This window comes from Arachis hypogaea, chromosome 16 (assembly GCF_003086295.3).
Source record: "Arachis hypogaea cultivar Tifrunner chromosome 16, arahy.Tifrunner.gnm2.J5K5, whole genome shotgun sequence".
NCBI lineage: Eukaryota > Viridiplantae > Streptophyta > Magnoliopsida > Fabales > Fabaceae > Arachis > Arachis hypogaea.
In genome coordinates, this window is record NC_092051.1 from 143,423,525 (window position 1) to 143,445,016 (window position 21,492).

Sequence of the window (21,492 nt, forward strand, 5' to 3'; positions counted from 1 at the left end):
GAAGGAAAAAGAATTATGTTCAAAAGAGATGATCTCACCAGAAGTGGGATAGAGAAAGGAATATCAGGCAGAATAAATCAACAGAGGATAAGTGTTTCCGTTGTGGTGGAAAGGGCCATTGGTCACGTACCTGTCGTACCCCAAGGCACCTAGTCGATCTTTACCAGGCATCTTTGAAAAAGGACGACAAAGGAAAGGAAACAAATTTTGTCTCAAATGATGCTGAGAACTCCACCACTCATTATGATGTATCTGATTTCTTTGAGGATCCTGAAGGAAATATTGGTCATTTGATCAATGATGGAATAGTTTAATATGTGGGACTGTGAAGTATATATGTAAATAAATAATGTAAAGAACTTATTGTTAAGTTTTATTTTCTATGTATTTAAGTTTCAAATGTGATGTACATAAATAATGAAATATTAATGTTTATGAATTTTAAAATTATTAAATGTGTCAAATTTTAAAATAAAATTTTAGTATATGACATTATTTTATGTACAGTGTTTCTTAGAAAAATAATTCTGATCAAGTATTCAATTTAACTGTGCATACTACTCATTTTATTATTATTTGTTTTTGAAGAGAATGGCAAGGATATGTAATGAAGATGTATGCCTTGCGGATAGTGCAAGTTCGCACACTATTCTCAAAAGTGATATATATTTTACCCATCTTGTGCCAAAAGAGGAATATGTTAATACTATTATTGGCTCAGACAATGTGATAGAAGGCTCCGGAAGAGCTATAATTTTGTTTCCTGGAGGAACAAAATTAATAATAAATAATGCACTGTTGTCTACCAAGTCTCGTAGAAACTTGTTGAGCTTTAAAGATATTCGCCGAAATGGATATCATGTTGAGACAATGAATGAGGGAAATCATGAGTATTTATGTATCACAACTCATGATTCAAATAAGAAAGTTATATTAGAAAAATTACCCTCACTTTCATCTGGGTTGTATTATACGAAGATTAGTGCAATTGAATCACATGCCATTGTAAACCAGAAGTTTACTAGCCCAAACGAGTTCATAACTTGGCACGACCGATTGGGTCATCCGGGAACAACCATGATGAGAAAAATTATTGAAAACTCTCATGGACATTCACTAAAGAACCAGAAGATTCTTAAAACTAGTGAATTTTGTTGTGCTGCGTGTTCTCAGGGAAAGTTAATTTTAAGGCCATCACCAGTAAAGATTGGATTTGAGTCCCCTGAATTCCTAGAAAGGATTCAAGGTGATATATGTGGACCTATTCATCCACCATGTGGATCTTTTAGATATTTTATGGCCCTAATAGACGCATCTTCGAGATGGTCACATGTGTGCTTATTATCTTCTCGCAACCTGGCGTTTGCGAGATTACTGTCTCAAATTATTCGATTAAAAGTACAATTTCCAGAAAATCCAATCAAAGCAATTCGTCTTGATAATGTTGGTGAATTTACTTCCCAAGCTTTTGATGCTTATTGTATGGCTAATGGAATAAGTGTTGAACATCCAGTAGCTTATGTTCACACACAAAATGGGTTAGCAGAATCACTTATTAAGCGCCTCCAATTAATTGCTAGACCCTTACTTATGAGAACAAATCTCCCAACCTCGGTTTGGGGGCATGCAGTTTTACATGCCGCAGCACTTATTCGTTTGAGGCCAACGATTTATCATCAATTCTCTCCTATGCAATTAGCTTTTGGCCAGCAGCCAAATGTTTCCCATTTAAGAATATTTGGGTGTGCGATATATGTTCCCATTGCACCACCTAATCGCACCAAAATGGGACCCCAAAGAAAATTGGGAATATATGTTGGATATGATTCTCCCTCTATAGTGAGGTATCTTGAGATACAAACTGGAGATGTATTTAAAGCCCGGTTTGCGGATTGTCATTTTGATGAATCAAAATTTTTAACATTAGGGGGAGAGAATAAGCTTCCCGAAAAGGAGCTTAACTGGAATGCATCATTATTGATGCATTTAGATCCTCGATCAGGGCAATGTGAACTGGAAGTTCAAAAGATTATACATTTGCAAAGAATAGCGAATGATTTGCCTGATGCATTTTCCGATACAAAGAGGATAACTAAATCTTATATACCAGCGGAAAATGCCCCAATTCGAATTGATGTCCCAGTAGGACAAGTAGCCACTGAAGCAAATTTACGCCAGAAGCGTGGCAGGCCTGTCGGTTCCAAAGACAAAAATCCTCGAAAGAGAAAAGAGGTAAATAATATTCCTATTGAAAAAGACATAGTAGAGACACTTGCAGTTGTCCAAAATTCTAATATAACGCCAGAAGACGTTCAAGTACCTGAAAATTGTGAAAATGACGAGATCTCGATAAATTATGTCTTTACATGAGCGAAATGGGACCGAAATAAGACAATTGTCAATGAAATATTTGCATATAATGTGGCATTAGATATCATGCATGAAATTAAGGATCTTGAGCCAAGATCAGTCGAAGAATGTCGACAAAGGAATGATTGGCCAAAATGGAAAGAAGCCATGAAGGCTGAATTAGACTCACTTGCAAAACGTGAAGTCTTTGGACCTGTAGTCCGTACACCTGAAGATGTAAAACCTGTTGGATATAAGTGGGTATTTGTGAGAAAACGAAATGAGAAAAATGAAGTTGTGCGGTATAGAGCCCGACTTGTGGCACAAGGTTTTTCACAAAGGCCCGGTATAGATTCTGAAGAAACGTATTCCCCTGTAGCGGATGCGATAACATTGCGTTATTTGGTCAGTTTATCTGCATATCATAAACTGTATATGCATTTAATGGATGTGGTAACAACCTATTTATACGGCTCATTAGATCGGGATATCTATATGAAAGTCCCTGAAGGACTAAAGATATCTAAACCATCTAATGAATATTCGCAAGGGTTATACTCAGTCAAATTGCAAAGATCTTTATATGGTCTAAAGCAATCTGGACGAATGTGGTATAATCATCTTACTGAGTATCTGGCCAAAAACGGATTCAAGAATGATGATATCTGCCCATGTGTTTTCATAAAGAAAACTACATCTGGGTTCATTATAATTGCTGTGTACGTTGATGATTTAAATATCATCGGGACTCCTGAAGAGATTCCAACAATTATAAAAACTTTAAAAGAAGAGTTTGAGATGAAAGATCTTGGAAGAACTAAATTTTGTCTCGGCCTGCAGATCGAGCATATAAAAAGTGGGATCTTTATTCATCAAACAACATACACAGAAAAGATCTTGAAGAGATTTTATATGGATAAGTCACATCCATTAAGTACACCAATGATCGTAAGATCTTTGGATGTGGAAAAGGATCAATTCCGTCCCAAAGAAGAGAATGAAGATATCATTGGTCCTGAAGTACCATATCTTAGTACCATTGGAGCACTAATGTATCTTGCTAATAATACACGACCCGATATATCATTTGCTGTGAATTTACTAGCAAGATATAGTTCCTCTCCAACCAGAAGACATTGGAGTGGAATCAAACAAATCTTTCGATATCTTCATGGGACGGTTGATATGGGATTGTTTTATCCCTATGGATCCAAGTCACAACTAGTTGGTTATGCAGATGCCGGATACTTGTCTGATCCACATAAAGGGAGATCTCAAACAGGATACCTGTTTACATATGGTGGAATAGCTATATCATGGAGGTCCACGAAACAGACGATTGCTGCAACATCCTCTAATCATGCCGAAATACTGGCGATTCATGAAACTAGTCGCGAGTGTTTTTGGCTGAGGAGTCTGATCCAATACATTCTGTCATCATGTGGACTGATTGATCATAAGATAGCTCCAACTATCCTGTTTGAAGATACTGCAACATGTATTGCTCAACTTAAAGGCGGATACATCAAAGGCGATAGAACAAAGCATATTTCTCCCAAATTCTTCTTCACTCATGACCTTCAAAATAAGGGACAATTGATGTCCAACAGATCCGTTCAAGTGACAATCTGGCAGATTTATTCACAAAGTCACTCCCGAAATCCTCCTTTGAAAGACTGGTACATGAGATTGGGATGCGCCGATTTCGAGACATTAAATAATGTCAGCAAGAGGGGGAGACTGTACTCTTTTTTCCTTGGTCAAGGTTTTTTTTCTCATTGGGTTTTTTTTGACAAGGTTTTTAATGAGGCAGTCCCCATCACAAAGGATATTGTACTCTTTTTCCTTCACTAAGGTTTTTTTTCCCACTGAATTTTTCTTTAGTAAGGTTTTAACGAGGCAATAATCCGAATGGTCATCAAAGGGGGAGTGTTGTGATAAACACAATAGATATGGATGCCCATTAATATCATGGCTGAATGACTCAGTTCTCATTTTACCAAGAAAGAATGTACATTAATGAAGGTTGAAAATTTTCCTTCATTATGCCTATAAAAGGAGGTTAAGCCTCCGTCAATATTACACACAGCAATAACAAATACTTCTCTTTCTCTTCCTCTTTACAACAATAAAATTATCTTCTCTCTTTATACACTATTAATAATTTCTCTTTATCTATCTTTATGTTACTGCATATAAATAGATAAAGTATTTTATCAAGTTACTTATATTAATATTAGAGTCTTCTATTTATATTTTATTTTATATTACCTCTTCCTTATTTATTTATTTAGTTATTTTATAACAAAAATATGCCACAACATATTTTTTTTTTAAATTTTCCAAAATACCGGTAACTTTCCACAATAGATATCCTCTTTCAAAGAAACACGGTTCAAATCACGCATTTGCGCTGTGCGTTTTGCACTGTTTCGTCTCCTCCTTCTGTTCGCCATGGCCACCGCAGTGTACCTCAATTCAGCGCATTCGAATCCTTTTCAAGGTTCTTATTATTCCCTAAATATCACTAATTCTTGCATCCCCAATCTTCCAAAATCCCGCACTCTTTAATTCTTCTTATTCCAAACATTTTTCAGCTACAAAATGCAAATACGCCGCTCAATCTGTGGTAACAATTCTCCCTCTCTCAATTACTTTTACCATCAGTTACCAATTGATTATGGCCTAAATGCTCATTTTAGTACCTCAAGTTAATTTGGTCTTTGAAATTTTAAAATGTTCAATTTTGTCTCGAAGTTGCATCTCGTGAATCCCTTCATATCTTGAAATAGTAATGATGCTATTTTTGTTTAGAAAATAAAAAATAAAAAAAATTGGTTTTTATAGAGAGCAGTTCCCATACGTGTATTATCAGTGGGGAAGAAGCGATCACGGGAGCTCCAACTCATGATTGATGAGTATGCTGAAAAGATAAAGTATTATTGCAGTTTTGAAGATGTTCAAATTCGGCCAAACCCTAGAAATGCACGGTGAATTCTCCGCTCTATTATTTTTAGTTGAACAATTTTGGTACGACCTATTTGAATAGGTTGCTAACTCAATCATCTGATAGGCCCAGGGGTATATCAAGTTTCATTTTCTGTCGAGCTAATGAAATGACTAATTTTGTTTTTTCGAATTTGCATCTAGCGCATTACTACAATCATTTCGATGTTGTGTTTCTCTCGTGTCAAAATTTCACATGCATGTTTTACTCTGTAGAAGGTTAAATGATAGAACACGCCGATGAAAATTTGCTCAGGACTTTGTCATGCAGATTTTGCTCATGACGCAACCATGTGCGGTTAAGTCTAGAAATTGGTTTTCTCAGCTACATGATAGAAAACAAATAGAGAGGGTCATTGGATTTTGAAAAGGAAATTACACATTAGAATTTGTTTTAAGTTTGTAATTAATTTTAATAGTGATATAAGAAAATAAGCCTGAGATGGAACTTATTTGTATGTATATATAATCTTTAAAATTTTGATTATATGTATGTTGTATCTGTGTTTTCTCTTATCAAAATTCAGCATTTTCCTTGTGTCAATATTGTATGATGTTTGGTACTTCTGTGTCTATTGAGTATCTTAGGCTCTGAGATACATAGGTGCATTGTGAATATATGCATGCATGCTGAAACCTCTTGTCTTCTAGGTACAAGAAGCTTGAAATTTTCATTGATGCCTAATGGAAAAAGTGGAATTTGGTTTGCATTGCAGTGATCAACGTGCTCAGGTTGATGACGAAGATGCAGCAATGATGAACCATATAAGGTCTGATGATTGGGTATAGTCTTTCAACATGCATGAATTGAAATTATAATAATATTTTTGTCATCCTACTTGAAATTACAATAATACTTGAAATTGTATTCTGTTCCTACTTGACATGATGATAGTAAATCAAATTTCATACGGCATTGGTTTCAGGTTGAGACTGTATACTGTTTGCTTATGATACTTCCTTACGTTCTGCAATTTAGGCCATGCTTGTTTTAGGTTTTAAAACGAGTGACTTTGCAACTCCAAAAAGATAAAAATAAGGCAAAACAAACACACCTTTAATTTTGAAGCTTACTTGAATTGTTTGTCTTTTTTCTCCTCCTTGCCCCACTTTGGAGTCTAAATTATACCCTAATTATAGATTTTTTGTAATATGTTTGTACAGTACTCAAGCTTAGTGTCTTTTGTTGATCTCACAATGTATTCAAACTAAAGTTAAATGTAGATGTTGGTGCTAATGTCATTGATGAAATTGCTAATGGTTTTCATGAACTTATTGATGACTTTGGAAATAGAAATTTGATCCAGGTTTGTCTCCTGCTAGGGATAGTGTTACACCAATGGACTACACCACACCTTTAACTCAAAGCATGTTTCCATGTAAATCATAAATTTTTGTTGTATTTCAATCTCATATATACTACGATTGACATTGTTCCAATGCAACAAACACGTAATGCCATTCCCTTATGTTTGTTCCTTGCTTGGAAGTCAGAACATGCTTGCAGTTCCTATTTTCAAGATACAGTGAGAGTCACAGATTTATATATGTTTTATAGCAAGAAACTGGGCTTGTTTCCCCTGCTAACTAGGTTTCGTTTGCAACACACCTGCACTAACAGGTTGTGATGTTGGATGAACGTGGACAAGACATAAGATCCGAGGAAATGGCAGAGTTGGTTGGTAATGCTGGAAATACGGTAAGAACGTCTTATAAATGATCTCTTTCTCTTTCGTTTTTGATCCATGAGTATTTCGTTATTATTGCATGCGCTTATTGGCACTGCATTGAAATAGCACAAGTTTTCTTTCGTTAAAGACCTTTGGCATGCTGTCGAAAATGTAAATTAATGTTAAATTTTGTAAAAGTACAACAATCCTTTCAATTCATGTTTCTGACACTTGGCAGTGTTTTTAATTTCCTATCAATCATGTTAGTCTTTTACTAATATTCCAAAGGAGTAAACTATCAAAATGGTACCCGAAAGTTTGCATCGCTTACAAAACAAACCCAAAAAGATGCTAACGACAAATAAGTCCCTGAAAGATTTAAAAACATGACAAAAGAACTAGATATTAAATATATTCTAAAAAAATGACTTTAGACATCAAATTTTTTAAATCATTATTAGGAAAATAAGATCTTTTGATACTTAAAATTTGATAATTTTTTGTTAAGTGAATTTTTAAACAAAAAAATTGAGGAAAGGACAAATCGATCAATGACTTTTTGGTATGCGGACATTTAAGTCCCTGAAAATTTTAAAAATATATTTAAATCCCTGACTTTTTCAAAATCTGGACACATCAATCCCTGCGTATGATTTGTCCCATTTTAAAAACTATCTCATGTGTGCATTCGTATCAACTAGGTCAGTAAAATGGGAGTCACATTTGATTTTTCCGTTGGGTCTGACAGACCTAAGTGAACATGAGGAATCGATATGTCCAGGTTTTGAAAAGGTCAAATATTTAAATGTGTTTTCAAATTCTCGAGGACTTAAATGTCCCGCGGATCAAAAGGTCAATGACCTATTTGTCTTTATCTCAAAAATTTAATTGTGAATGATCACATTTTTTTGAAAAATAAAAAAAAATTTAGAGATCAAATTTTGCTTTGAATTTTTTTGTATATCTTCTAAATATTTATTTAAATGTTGCTATAAATATTTAGATTTAATGGATAAGTCAGTTTGTTAAATATAAAAGCTTTGTTTGTTATTTACAAAAAATATAATATTTATGAGTTATTTTTATCGTATTTTTAAATTATTTAAGAGTTATTTTATCAATAACATTTTTTGGAGACTTTTTTTATCAGCAACTTAATTTTTCGGGTACTCAATTGATAATTAACCCTATTCCAAAGTATTTGACGAGGTTATGTCCGCTAACATGGCACCATGTTGAGTAAGGAGAATTGGGGCCGGAGGCTTATCGCCAATAATTAACCCAATATTTTGCCAACTGCTTTATAGTGAATTACCTTTATTATCGATAAAAGGCTTTTAATAGCCACCATGACGTGTGCCAAATATATTTTACTTTGTATGATCCAGCTATTGAACGCTGACTCAGCTAAGACACTAGGCCACTAGGCCTATGGAGCTTAGATGGCATAAAATTCAAATCGTAATCTTTTTAAACCTGATCTGGTAAGTGGGAACCTAAATTCGTAAATTGTTAACTCAGTAATTTGATAATATTTTCACACCAGGTTTGTCTTCTTTTAAGTACCTAAATCTACTTTGATTTGGATTATTTGTTCCAAGATGACTTGTTGTTTAGCTTCTCTTTTGATGAGAAATTACTAACATCAATTTCCATTCTCTATTACTGTCTATTCATGTAAAGAAATTAATTTTTTTGTTGATTTCTGCATTCTCATAGGGTGCTTCAAGATTATCTTTTTGCATCGGTGGGCCCTATGGTCATGGGAGAAAAATGAGGGAACGTGCTAACAAATCTATCAAGCTGTCTTCATTGGTCTTAAATCATCAAATCGCACTGCTTGTGCTCATGGAACAGCTCTACAGGTGACAATATCTTAATCTCCAATTCGTTCTGCTTTTCTGATGTTCCATATCTTTTTGAAACAAAGTTTAACATCAGGATGATAGAGTAGCACATATTGGAGGCTTTTGACTTCCCTGCCTAGCCTGTTGTTTATAAATATATGCTTTTTGACTTCAATTGTTTATAACCCATTTGCTTTGTTTTCTAGCTTTCTCTACTACCTGAAATTTTGAACTTTTTTCATATATATAGTTTCCTATAGTTTATTTATACCCCCGAACCACTGTCAGTTATTATCTCTAAGATATGCTATTTGTTCATGTTTTTGGATTGTATTATTTAATTGTTAGTGGCGTAACACAGTCTTTTTGTTTTGTAGGTCATGGACAATTTTGAAAGGACAGAACTACCATCACTAGATATCCATGTATCATTTTGTTTATCCTTCATACATGTATTTTGTGATCTGTCCAATTTTATTGTGAAATTTTTGTATCTTCTTTTTCTGTTTTACGGAATGTGCATATTTTGAAAGTTGCCTTGAAGGGTTTGTCTTCTTATGAGCACTGAAATTTCATTAGCTGAGTGTGTATGAAGTAATGCTGAAAAGCCATTTGTTACCCTAACGAAGGGCGTAATGTATTGCATTCATCATTCATGTGTTACTGACTATAAAGCGCATACACTTCGCTGAATTGTCGTGTCCGCGTGTCCACGTGTCGGACACGACACTCACCGACACTCGTCCAACACGCGTGTCTGCTGTATCCAACCGTATTTTAATAAAAAATAAAAAAAAATTTTCTGGACATGCTTTTACACACCTAAATACCATCACGTGTCAGCGTGTCCGGTCTTATTCTTAATATATATTCTTAAAATAAATTTAGATATAGTATATATTACTATTTATTAAAATAAAAAAATATTTTAAATACTTGATATAATTAAAATAAGACATTAAAAATAATAAAAAATTTTAATTTATATTTTAATATCAATAAAATATCAAAATATCATTATAATTTATCTATAAAATACTTTATATTTTATATGTATGCGTATCCCCTTGTCATGTAAGATTTTAAAATCCGCGTGTCGGCGTATTCCGTATCGTATCGTGTCCGTGTCCGTGTCAGTATCTCTGCATCATAGGTTACTAATTACTTTAGCATAGTTCGTTGAAATATTAGCATAACATCTTGGCGGAATGAATTCTTATGTACTGCTGTGTTCAATATAGTTTTTTATCTCTAGGAACCTATTATCCAATATTTATAGAGTTTATTTACCTTGGTATCTTTTTTACCCAAAGAAATGAATTAGAACCACACTATTTACTCTAAAATAAATTGGAGACTTGGCATGATTCTACTCATAATCAGGCTGCTCCACCATGATTATTTTTTATTTAAATAATATATAACTAATTATTTTTTATTTCTGCAAAAGAAAAAAATAAATTATACCTCAGAATTTCAGATTTTGGGAGTTTAGGTTTCTGGTCATTTTTTGATTGAAAAGTAATGTTCTATTACCATGAATTTTATTCACGATAAAAAAAAACTTCTTGTGTGTGCGTGTAATTTATCATTTCCAAGTAATAATTTTTTGTACTCAATTTAGAACTTTTCTTTTATACTTTGTTTTTTTCAAATTTCACATCAAATTGCAATCAATTTTAAACTTTTCCATATTATATTCGTTAGCTTTGATCACAACTCACAAGTATTTTAAGGATACTAGTTAAAATATTTAATAAAACATATTTTTAGAATAATACTATATATTTAAATTTTTTTTGTTAACTAAGTCCAACTAAATTAATTTAATATAACAAAAATCAGTTATGCTTATTATTATTTTAAGTTTTATTATTTAACTCGATTGAATTTAGTTTATAAAAAAAATTTAGATATGTAACGATACTTATATTTTTATTAGAAAACTAAATAGTTATAGTTTTTATTGTATTTGTGACGTATCTAACTATCTATTAAGAGAAAATAATTTTTTAAAAGATTATTTCTCACAGTAACTTTAATTACTTTTCTTAACTTTGTATCCAAAATTGTCACATTCTTATCTATCCACGATGTACCAAATCTTGATGACATATCACTTGACTAACCAGTTGACCTATTTAATGAGTGACCAATAATAACATGCCACCTCATCAGTCATTCAATTAAATTTTACAAATCAAATTTATTTCTAAAAAATCATCGATTTTTTAAATTATTCAAATTAATTTTAAATTAAAAATTTTAATATTTTTAAAATTAAATTAAATTAAATTTAATTTAATTATATAAATTTATCATGTATTAAAACAGTTAAGTATATGATATGATCCGTTATCACTAGAAACCACAAAAGCACTGATATAATTAATTTAAATTTTTTTAAAAACAAACTTAAATAAAAAAATCTTTTAAAATCAATTTAAAAAATAAATAATTTTGAGAGACATTTAATTATTTATTCTTAATTTTATTTGTCACACATGGTCTTCATTTATTGGGGGGTTGGGGAAGTTCAGTGAACCACCCATGACATGTGGTATGCAATCTCCGAAATCTAAAAAGAGAAAAATAATAAAAATAAGAGTAGAAATATAATTACTTTTAATTATATTTAGAAAAAAAATAAATAGGTCATTAAAAAATAAATTTAAGATTTTAATTTTTTTAAAATTTAGACATATTAATTTCTTTATTCACTTGAGTATGTTAAATCCAACAAAAAAATCAAATGTAGCTTTTATTATATTAATTTAGTCGATACAGAAGTAAAGGCAAGAGAATTTTTTGAATAAAACAAATTAGACTTAAAGATCAATGTGTCAAGAATTTAAGAAGATTAATGACTTAAATGTATTTTCAAATTCTTAAAAACTTAAATGTTAACAAATCAAAAAATTAAAAATTTCTCTTATATTTAATTTAATATTAATATAATAATATAAATTTTAAAAATAATTTATCAAATATTACTTTTTTGAGTTATGTTAATAAAATTAATATTTATTTTACTTTATTTAACAAAATTATAATCATTTTAAATAAAATATTACAATTTTAGAAAAACAAAAAAATCGACCGCTTATAAAAATAGAGTTTAACTAATACATATATTAAAATTATCGATTGAAGATATTTTTATAAAAAAATATAAAATTTAAATTTGTAATACATTAATTATGGATTTTATTAAAATAATTTAAAAAATTTTATTAATAATAATTTTAATAACAATACTAATTACTAAAGATAATAACAAGACTAATTACTAAACTCATCCTAAACGGATAAATATAAAAAAATAATAATTTATTATATAAAAACAATAACTAAAAAAAATTAAATATTTAATTCATTTAACTAAACTACTTAACCATCATTTTCGAGTAATTTATGGAAGCTCATACGATGATGAGATGTTATTGAAGTGTTGCAATAATGTTGGCAAGAGCGTGAAGTACAAGGTGCGTGGCACGCTTTGCCGTGTCCCGCGTGTGGGAAAAGGCATTAAGCCATTAACTAACCCCCCGAAACGGAAACCCAAAAACCCGTTTTAAAAGCCTCTTGCTTCCCACTCTGGTTCCCTCCCCCTAAGATAGATCCACCAACCACAGTACCACAAGATTCTCGAACCTTCTCAGATCCAAGTTCGTTAATCCCACTTTCTTTGTCTCACTCACTTTCCTTCACATTCTTAGTCGCTTCTTTTCCCTAACGAATTGCTGACCTTTCACTTACTCGCAACCAATACGGTGCCGTATCATAGCTAACAGCGAAATTCAGTCAACAAAACCCTAATTGGTTGTTTTTTCTATTTTGTTTGAGGTTTTAGGGAAGAAGAAAGAGGGGAAAAGAATGGGTGAGGAGAATAAGGTAGTTGGAGAAGGTGAGAAGAAGAAAGAGGAAAGTGTTGATGCCACTGCTGTTGTTGGTGATGGAGAGGAGGAAAAGAATAATAAGAAGAAGAAGAGTAAGAAGCAGGGGTTAATTTCTCGAATTTGGAACGGGATTTTCAGAAGACGTAGCGATGATTTCGAGAAGAGGCTGCAGTATATTTCCAAAGAGGAAGCTGCGGTTATGGCCAGGGTCAATCGGAGAAACCGGTCGTGGCGGAGAACTTCGCGCCAGATCATCATAATTTCTGTTATATTTGAGGTACATTTTCCATTGCTGGCTGAATGGGTTTATCTTTGTGTGTTTTTGTTTGTCATGAATCATTTCTCACATGAATTTGTGTATTTTAACATGCCATTCTATGCTAGAGTTTCTTTGAACTTGAAATGCGAAAAACTACAAACTACGACTCATGATAGCTATCTCAAAGATCAAATTAAAAATATAAAACTTTGACAGTATAGGGATATGACAGAATAGAATGGAGTCACCTGATCAGTGTAGGTGACCCCCTATATAGTGGGAAAAGACGTTCTTCTCTTATTGTTTTGAAATATGACAATTTGGATTTAAACGATTTCATCTCCCAGGCCGTTGCTGTAGGTTTTGCAATCATGACAACTAGATCAATGGATATGAATTGGAAGATGAGAGCAATCCGAGTTTTGCCAATGTTTCTTTTGCCTGCCTTGTCATCTGCTGTTTATTCAACGTATGTTAGCTTCACAAGGATGCGTAAGTGTTGAAATGTTTACAGCTAACTTGTATCTTGCAATGTTGCAATAGCTACCTTGTTTCTCTCTTCTTTTTTCTTTTTCATCTAGATAAGATTGGAGTGGTTCGTATGTCTAATTTACTGTAATTGAGTTTATTCAAGTTTTGCTGAATTCGCAGTTTGTGTCTAGGACAAGAAATGCTCCTCAAATTTAATGTGTTCCAATTCTTACTGCCAAATTTGATGGCTTCTGCAGTTGTAGATTCTTCTGATCTTGTTTGTGATACAATTTTCAAATGAAAAGAGATCTGAAGTTTTCAATTTCATTAGAATTGCTGCTATCATTTGTATTATAATAGAACGTATTATAGTTATTCTTTCTGAATTAGGGTGATAAGGATTCAAAGGTGAGTCTTTTGTGCCATTTAATTCAACAAACTTGTCTTGCTAAGCTATTGCGTTCAGTTACTTATCTATGGCAGTGGAAAAGTATGTGGGTGCTATAATGGATAGATGCTTTTTAAAAATGAATTTCTGTGTGCTTCTAGTTGATTCCGACAGTGTGATATTGCAGCTAATGCTAGTAGAAGTGTTTGATCTTGATAAGTTTTTATATTCATTTGAAGCTTGGAAGTGTGTGCACAAATATCTAGAATGGATCTTCTGGGTAGAGACAATATGCTTGAAGCAACAGGATTTGATATTCAGCTTCATAATGAAGAAACTTGTTCCTATGATTCTGATGATTGTAGCGTTGGATTTCTGTTTGATAATTCAGTTTTTTTGCAACAGATGCATGTTTTTAGGATTTGGTAGATCATCATGTGCTGATCATTGTTGCTGAATATTTATATAAATGTATTTTTATAGGTGATCGCAAGGACCAGAAAATTCTTGTAAAGCTTCGGGCTGAAAGGCAGGCAAAAATTGATGAGCTCAAAGAAAAGACAAATTATTACATTACTCAACAACTCATTCAGGTGATTGTTTGAGGCAACAATTTTTAGGTGTATTTCAGTAACTTCATTCCATGTTGCTTGAAACAGAATGAATGTTTTTGTTTGGGTTTGTACTGGTCTGTCCATTTTCCTTAATATCAAAATCTCTGGCTAACTATGGTGCATCTTTAAGAAATATCTTCTCATGTATGCAAATGCCATCAGATCTAACCGTGTGGCTGATGCATTTGCATAACTGTGTAGTCAAATCTGGTCAACATTTTGATTGGGTTACAAATGTTTCCCCCACGACTTGTCCACCTGATAAGAAGCAAAGTCTGACCTTCCTTGTCCCGATAGAAGGCCTGCTGGCTGGTACTGCTGCCACAACGACTCTTGCCACTATTCACCCAAAAATTGTCAATAATGAAAATGACATAATTATTCTTAGGAACAACTAATAATTACTAAGCATCTTCCTTTTCTATAGTTGTCAATTTATCATTTCATTTTTCTTTCCATTTGGCTGCCCAATTTCACATTGTTATTTTCTGTTGAATATGAAATTTCGGCTTGTCTATTTCTGGCATGGCCACGTTTTTTTTCTCTGGCATTTGTTTTCATTCTATGTTTGGATTTGTTGAGATTACCTTTCTTTGTTATGTTCTTTCTAACATTTAGTCATTTAACTAGTGACTTTTTGGTGGTCATGTGGGGATTGATTTGTGTTACTTTTAGTTGAGATTATCATCAGTATAAAGAAGGCACTTTTATGGATATAAGTACCATTTGTACTCTCAGATTATATTTTGCCTGAATTTTGCACTCAACATCTTTTACGTTATATTGATGTTGTCAAAACATCTAAGACCTATACATCACGTTGCTTATAAAGCTTTGCACCCAATATTGATGATGTAAGAGCTTAGTAGCCTCTTTGTAGTATGAGGCATACCAAATGGGCTAAGGTGTTGGACACAATGAAATTTCTTATACTCATATTCTTGAGTTCTGTCTTTATTTATTTATTTTTCTCCCCTTCTCTAAGAATCAACAATGTGAGCATGTCAATTATGTTAGTTGCTAACAGTGAGAAATTTTTCTTTTAAGGGGAAAAAATTAATGGTATCACATATAACCAATTCGTTTCAATTTAGTATAGTCCTGTCCTTTGAATTGTATAACTTGGAAGGCAACTTAGGATGGTAGTTGTTTGCAACTGCTTTAATAATGCTGTCCATTTAACTTAGTTTGTGATCTACACAGAGATATGACACAGATCCAGCAGCAAAGGCAGCTGCTGCAACTGTTTTGGCATCCAAGTTGGGTGCAGATTCTGGCTTGAAAGTGTACGTGGGAGATGAATCTAACTCTGCTGCTCCAACAGGGCAGAGCATTGATGCTGATCCTGCAAGGTCTAGTGGACTTAGAAATCGGAAAACAGTGCATTCTAGATCCATTAGTTCTGGGACATCTACTCCAAATGTTCCTGATCAACAACTAGTTGGTGCTGCCGGAACTGATCAAACCCTTACTTCTGAGCACAATCAGCTTGTAGTTGTTGAACATCACCAACCTCAAAGTTCAACATCACAAGATGGGTGGATTGCTAGAATCGCAGCATTGCTTGTAGGTGAGGATCCAACACAGTCATATGCACTCATATGCGGTAACTGCCATATGCATAATGGTAAGTGCACTGAATTTATTTCATGTTTCTGGGTTTGGCTTTTGTCAATTTATATATATTTCCTTGAAAAATGGTGGTGTAGCTGCCAATTGTGTCATGAATACAGTGGCAGGAAGTGTGTTTTTATCTGCTTGTGTTTCTTCAGGTCTTGCTCGGAAGGAGGATTTCCCATTTATTACTTACTATTGCCCACACTGTCGCGCCTTAAACAAACCAAAGCAATCAGATGAGCGTGTCTCCAGTGGTAACTCCCCAAATATGAGGTTTCCAAAAACAGATGATGGTGAAGCAGTAGTTAAAACTGTTAGTGCTTCTGCTGCTGACAGCATAATCAAAAGCAATAATCCCTTAGATACTGCTACCCCTGAGATTGAAGAAGTATCCGAAGTGGCTAGTTCAGGGGAGAAAAATAGTTAAGGGCAGCCTCGTTTAGTGATGGCCTGTTGTTGCGAGCTGTCTTGCCCCCCTTATCTCGGGAGGCTGACCAACTATGAGTATGTTCGGTTGGGGTGCTAAAATGAGGAGTGATTTTTCATAAACGAGTTTGATGTGTAAAATTATGCACGAAGCTCATTCATGAATTTGTTACTCAATTTTTACCCTCCAACCAAATATAAAGGAAGCAAATATGGGTATTGTTTCCCTTGTTGGTTCTGTAACAGGAATAGTGTTGATATTATACTGAGAATTGTGAAACTGTGATTTATAATTTATAGATTACATGTCTCAACTCGTGACTTGACAATTTTGGCGATTTTTTTTACTGAAAATATTTTTCGTTGAGGCATTCCCTTTGTTTACCTCTTGGACTTTATCAGAGAAATTTTGGGGACAATGATGTTGGAAATTGATCGAAAAAGAAGACTGAAATGTGAAATGTTCAATTATCCAAAGAGAGAATAATCTACAACCGGTAAGTTGTATTATTTGACAAGTTACCTGTATTTTACTCTTGGTTTTGTTGTCTGACTGTACTTCACCAAGTTTTGTACACATTGCTCACTTTAGCTTTTGAGGCTTTGAATGGTGATGACAAATCACAGAATGTTCACCTACCTAATGGTTGTTTGAATGCAAAACTGTCTTATGCATTCAAAAAGCTTAAAATGAGTCTAACTCGCATATGGTTACGAGTAAATTAGTGACTATATTAAGTGTATACCAAAATCAGCTATCAGTATAAAATATATGTTCAAATATAAATGCATATTAAAAATAAATTAAATCACATATGTACAAATATATTGGTGACTGATTTTAGTATACGAATAACATTCTTGGTAAACTAGTGATCACGGCGGTCCTTAAATTATAATTGAAGGAATTAAAGCATAATCGGTGATCGAATTGCTGATTTATTAATTTATTAATTTAACCGATAAATCACTGATTGAACCAATAGAATCTGTTTTACTTAAATAATTATATAAAATTTTAATATTTCCTTCTTCGTAATAAATATTTTTTCATTTTATTTTTATACCATAGTAACCATTATTTTTAAAATTTTAATAACTAATTGATTATTCCATACCTATTATATTGTTATATACTATGTGCAATTATTGAAAAATAACATTAATAAATATTATGTTATCATAAAAAAATTGTTATAATTAATAAAATTTTTTGTTTTTTTTTGTAGGTGTTTAATAAAATTTATATTTATAATAATTATTCATAATTAAAAAATATAATTACTTTAAAAATAAGTGAGTATATAGTTAAAATAATATAAAATAATTTTATACTTTTTTTATTATATATTAATTAAATAGCATATTTATTACTAAAAAGTATTATAGCTTGGTGACAAGCTGGAACCTTGAGTTCAAACCATGCTCGCTGAAATTTTAAAGTTTTCTTTGTGAACTAGTTCTTGCCAGTTCTCACCAGTTTCATGCTGGTTTTCAACCTTAAATGGTCTTAGAGCTGAAACTGGATCGGTTTGAAGTTTGATTTGCTAGTTTTTTTGTTGAACCTTTTACTCTCAACTCAAAAAAATAAACAGAGAGAAGACAAAGTTTATCACAAATTTTCTCAATTTCTCTAATAGAAGGAGCGACTAACAAATAAATTTGACACATAAAACAAATATAGAGAAACCCTAAAAACTATAGTATAAGTTTTTAATGGTAGAATTTCTTCTTCCATATGTTTATTGTATAAGTGTAGTTGATAAAAATAATAAAGGAAAGACTTAAGAAAATTGTTATTTTTTAAATCATATTTATTTATTAAGTATATCATATTTATTGTTTTATACTAAATATCCGATAGGGAACAATGAGAAATCTTGACAACGTGTACAATGAGTTTTGAATTTGGCCCAAATACAATTATTCCAAAAAAATAACCATCTCAAATCTTAATTTATCAAAACATTTTACTCCAATACCCTTTTCTCTCACAATCGGCTGTCACCCCCGACCCACCTTCATCAATAATCATCCTATTTCACCGTTGTTGCTTGGCTTGCCACACGTCACCACCGGCATCGCTCACCCATAGTGAAAATAACCATCCACGCAAAGATAAAAATAATCATCCGCATACTTAATAAATTGTCTAACATATTTTAATTATATATAACTAAATTCAATCCAATAAAAATAATCATTCACATAACAATTAAAATAACCATTTGTATATCTACTAAACTGACCATCATCCTATAATATGTTGTGATTTCACTAATACAGTTTTCAGTCGTTCTTGACACTATTTTTCCGATATTTTTGACAGGACCTTTGCAAATTTCAAGAAATTTGATTTCATTGTAATCCTACCAAAAATATATAGTCATTTTAATTCAAATAATACATGGGACAAATGGTATTGTTTAAACAAATTTAAAATACAAAAAATGAACACAACGAACATCCTCGAAAGTTATAACAAATAAAATCATATATGATACTTACAAACATATTGATAATCCAAGTGAGATGAGAAAGTTGGTCAAGAAAAGAGAGAGACGGCGATGGTTAAAAACGAATTTGACATTGGCTTTCAGCGCGGGAGAGAGACGAACCTGGCACAATAAAAGCGCGACGGGGAGGTAGGACTTGCCGTCTGCGATTATGGCTGCCGGGAGAGTAGCGTGAGAACAGCGAAAAAAAGGGCGAAGCGCGTCGGCTGACCGGCGGAGGTGGAGGCGGTGTCGGTGGGAGGCTGCGGCGGCATCGGTATGGCCGGCAGGGAGTGCAGCGGCGCGATGTGAGGACTAGAGAAGATGACAGCGAGTTTTAGACGTGTATTGGAGATTATGGTGAGATTAGGAATAACTGTATGTAGTGTGAATGAGTTTTTTTTGTGTGACTGAAATAAACTAAACAAAGAAAAATAAAACAAACAAAACAATGAACTGTTTAAATAGAGGGACAGTCCCATTTAAGACTACTTTTAAACTCCTCCCAAAGTGAAAGAAGCTCCACATGTGAAAGTTGTAACTTCATCGCCATATTTGTTATAGTATCTGCCACCGTGTTTGCATATCTCATAATCAAACGAAAGTCAACACGCCAATTCCAATGCATGATATCTCTTATTTTGAGTACCAATGAATCAATAAACCCAAAACCATCTTGAGTAACAAGATTAAATGCTTCCACACAATCTGTCTCACAAATAACATATCGTTGACCCACATCCCAAGCTAAGAGATATCATCTCCAAATGGCAAACAATTATCCTTGAAGAATACTATTACTCTCAATCATTCCCAAACACCCCATTTGCCAACTCCCATTACAATCTCTAATAACACAAGCAAAACCAACACTATCACCCGAACCAAAATAACTAGCATCACAATTAATCTTAAAAGTATCAATGGATGGGGGATTCCAAAAACCATTTAGAGTAGAGGGAAGGGACGTTGTAATTCAAAAATATTCCTAAGCTACTTTTCTGAAGTTAATGCCAGACAAATCACTTTTTCCGGAGGCCAAGTTTCATGAGGATTAAAGATGTCATTATTCCTTACTCTCCATATCCACCAAAGTCCCGAAAAGAACTTGAACGGATACTCTCTGCTATGATACAAGAACCAATTCTTCAAATCCAAAGGATGACAAGAAATATCCAACCTATGCCAAACAAGCTGAGCTTTTGGACAATCCCGAATACAATGTAAAACCAGTTCCTGGCTAGAAAGACATCTTGGACACTTATCCGATTACAACATCCCTCTTCTAAAGCGAAAACTTGCAGTAGGAAGAGCCTCCTTAAGACACAACTAAGCCAAAAACTTATGCTTTTCCAGAACAAGCTGACGCCAAAGCCAAAGCCAATTCTCCCGCTCCTCCCAACCAAATAGCTGCTTACACAACCACAAATAACCATTACGTGAGTCATAGACTTTAGCTAATATTAATTTTTTAAATTTTAAAATTTGAAATTAAATAATTAATTAATGATCTAATTTTTAATTTTAATTTTTTTTAATTTTATTATATATATTGTATATTAAAATTATTGTCTTCTCATACTTTCTTATATTTTATATTTGTTTTTGTTCAACATTCATATTCAATATTTGTTTTATCAGGTTTATCAATTTATACAAAATATATCTATTGTATTTGTTTTTATCTACAATTCATGCTTATTTGTTTATGTAAATCATGTTTACTAGTTTGATACAACACATGAAACTTAAAAAAGAAAGAAAAGTAGAAGAGAAGAGAAAAAGAAAGACAGAAAGAAAGAAATGAAGAAAAGAAGAAAGAGGACTGTCCATGCTGATTTTGAAAATTTAAAACATTTAGTTTTGCGTCTTTTTTATATCTGTATCTTACAATTATAAGTCACAAATTATTCATTATATGTGCTCTCGTCCTCTCTCTCTTGCTTCTCCTTTCATCCGTCGCGCCTTTGATGTTTGCTTCCTCCCGCACATCGTGCCACTATCGTGTCTTCGATTCGCTCACATGAATCGGCTTCGTCTCCGTCTCCGCGCATGTCCTCCCTTGCAGTCGTTTTGTGTCGCTAGGTTTGGTTCATTTCGAATTTTTGAATTTGAAATGAGAGGGTTGGGTTGGCTTTGACCGTTAAAAGTAAGTAATTCGTTCTTATTATTTTTTATTTGTTTTTATTGCATTTTATTTCATCGTATCCTATTTGGTTTTGCGATATTTGAGAATCGCTGTCAATATTTCAGTGTAGATTCGGAATACTCTCTTGTTCTACAATACAGGACTATTTAAACTAACTAATTTAGAATTCTTGGATGTACTAGTATTCGCAATAACAAATGCATCTTTGATGCAGTCATCAATTCTCCCGAAAGATTACAATTGCCAGGAACAAATATGTTAATGACGAAAAATGCATTTTTACTATACTACAAATACTTTAC

At 32.9% G+C, this 21,492-nt stretch overlaps 2 protein-coding genes across 2 annotated transcripts; both read left to right on the forward strand.

Annotated features, from left to right (window-relative positions):
* Positions 1-4,716: 4,716 nt before the first annotated feature.
* LOC112755496 (putative RNA methyltransferase At5g10620) lies at positions 4,717-9,524 on the forward strand. The gene is made up of 7 exons (XM_025803624.3): positions 4,717-4,852; positions 4,947-4,978; positions 5,197-5,339; positions 6,072-6,138; positions 6,977-7,054; positions 8,745-8,890; positions 9,250-9,524. The coding sequence occupies exons 1-7, from the start codon at positions 4,804-4,806 to the stop codon at positions 9,287-9,289; spliced, it is 555 nt and encodes a 184-aa protein (XP_025659409.1). The 5' UTR covers positions 4,717-4,803; the 3' UTR covers positions 9,290-9,524.
* A 2,764-nt stretch (positions 9,525-12,288) lies between these two features.
* On the forward strand, positions 12,289-16,875 carry LOC112755497 (uncharacterized protein At2g24330). Its single transcript, XM_025803626.3, has 5 exons — positions 12,289-13,048; positions 13,378-13,522; positions 14,373-14,482; positions 15,707-16,130; positions 16,276-16,875. The coding sequence occupies exons 1-5, from the start codon at positions 12,749-12,751 to the stop codon at positions 16,545-16,547; spliced, it is 1,251 nt and encodes a 416-aa protein (XP_025659411.1). The 5' UTR covers positions 12,289-12,748; the 3' UTR covers positions 16,548-16,875.
* The last annotated feature ends 4,617 nt before the right edge of the window (positions 16,876-21,492 follow it).

Coding starts and splice junctions, on each gene's coding strand:
- LOC112755496 (XM_025803624.3), top strand. CDS start 4,804: ATGGCCACCGCAGTGTACCTCAATTCAGCGCATTCGAATCCTTTTCAA. Junction 4,853..4,946: donor GCATTCGAATCCTTTTCAAG/GTTCTTATTATT, acceptor AACATTTTTCAG/CTACAAAATGCAAATACGCC. Junction 4,979..5,196: donor AATACGCCGCTCAATCTGTG/GTAACAATTCTC, acceptor TGGTTTTTATAG/AGAGCAGTTCCCATACGTGT.
- LOC112755497 (XM_025803626.3), top strand. CDS start 12,749: ATGGGTGAGGAGAATAAGGTAGTTGGAGAAGGTGAGAAGAAGAAAGAG. Junction 13,523..14,372: donor TGTTAGCTTCACAAGGATGC/GTAAGTGTTGAA, acceptor GTATTTTTATAG/GTGATCGCAAGGACCAGAAA. Junction 16,131..16,275: donor TAACTGCCATATGCATAATG/GTAAGTGCACTG, acceptor GTGTTTCTTCAG/GTCTTGCTCGGAAGGAGGAT.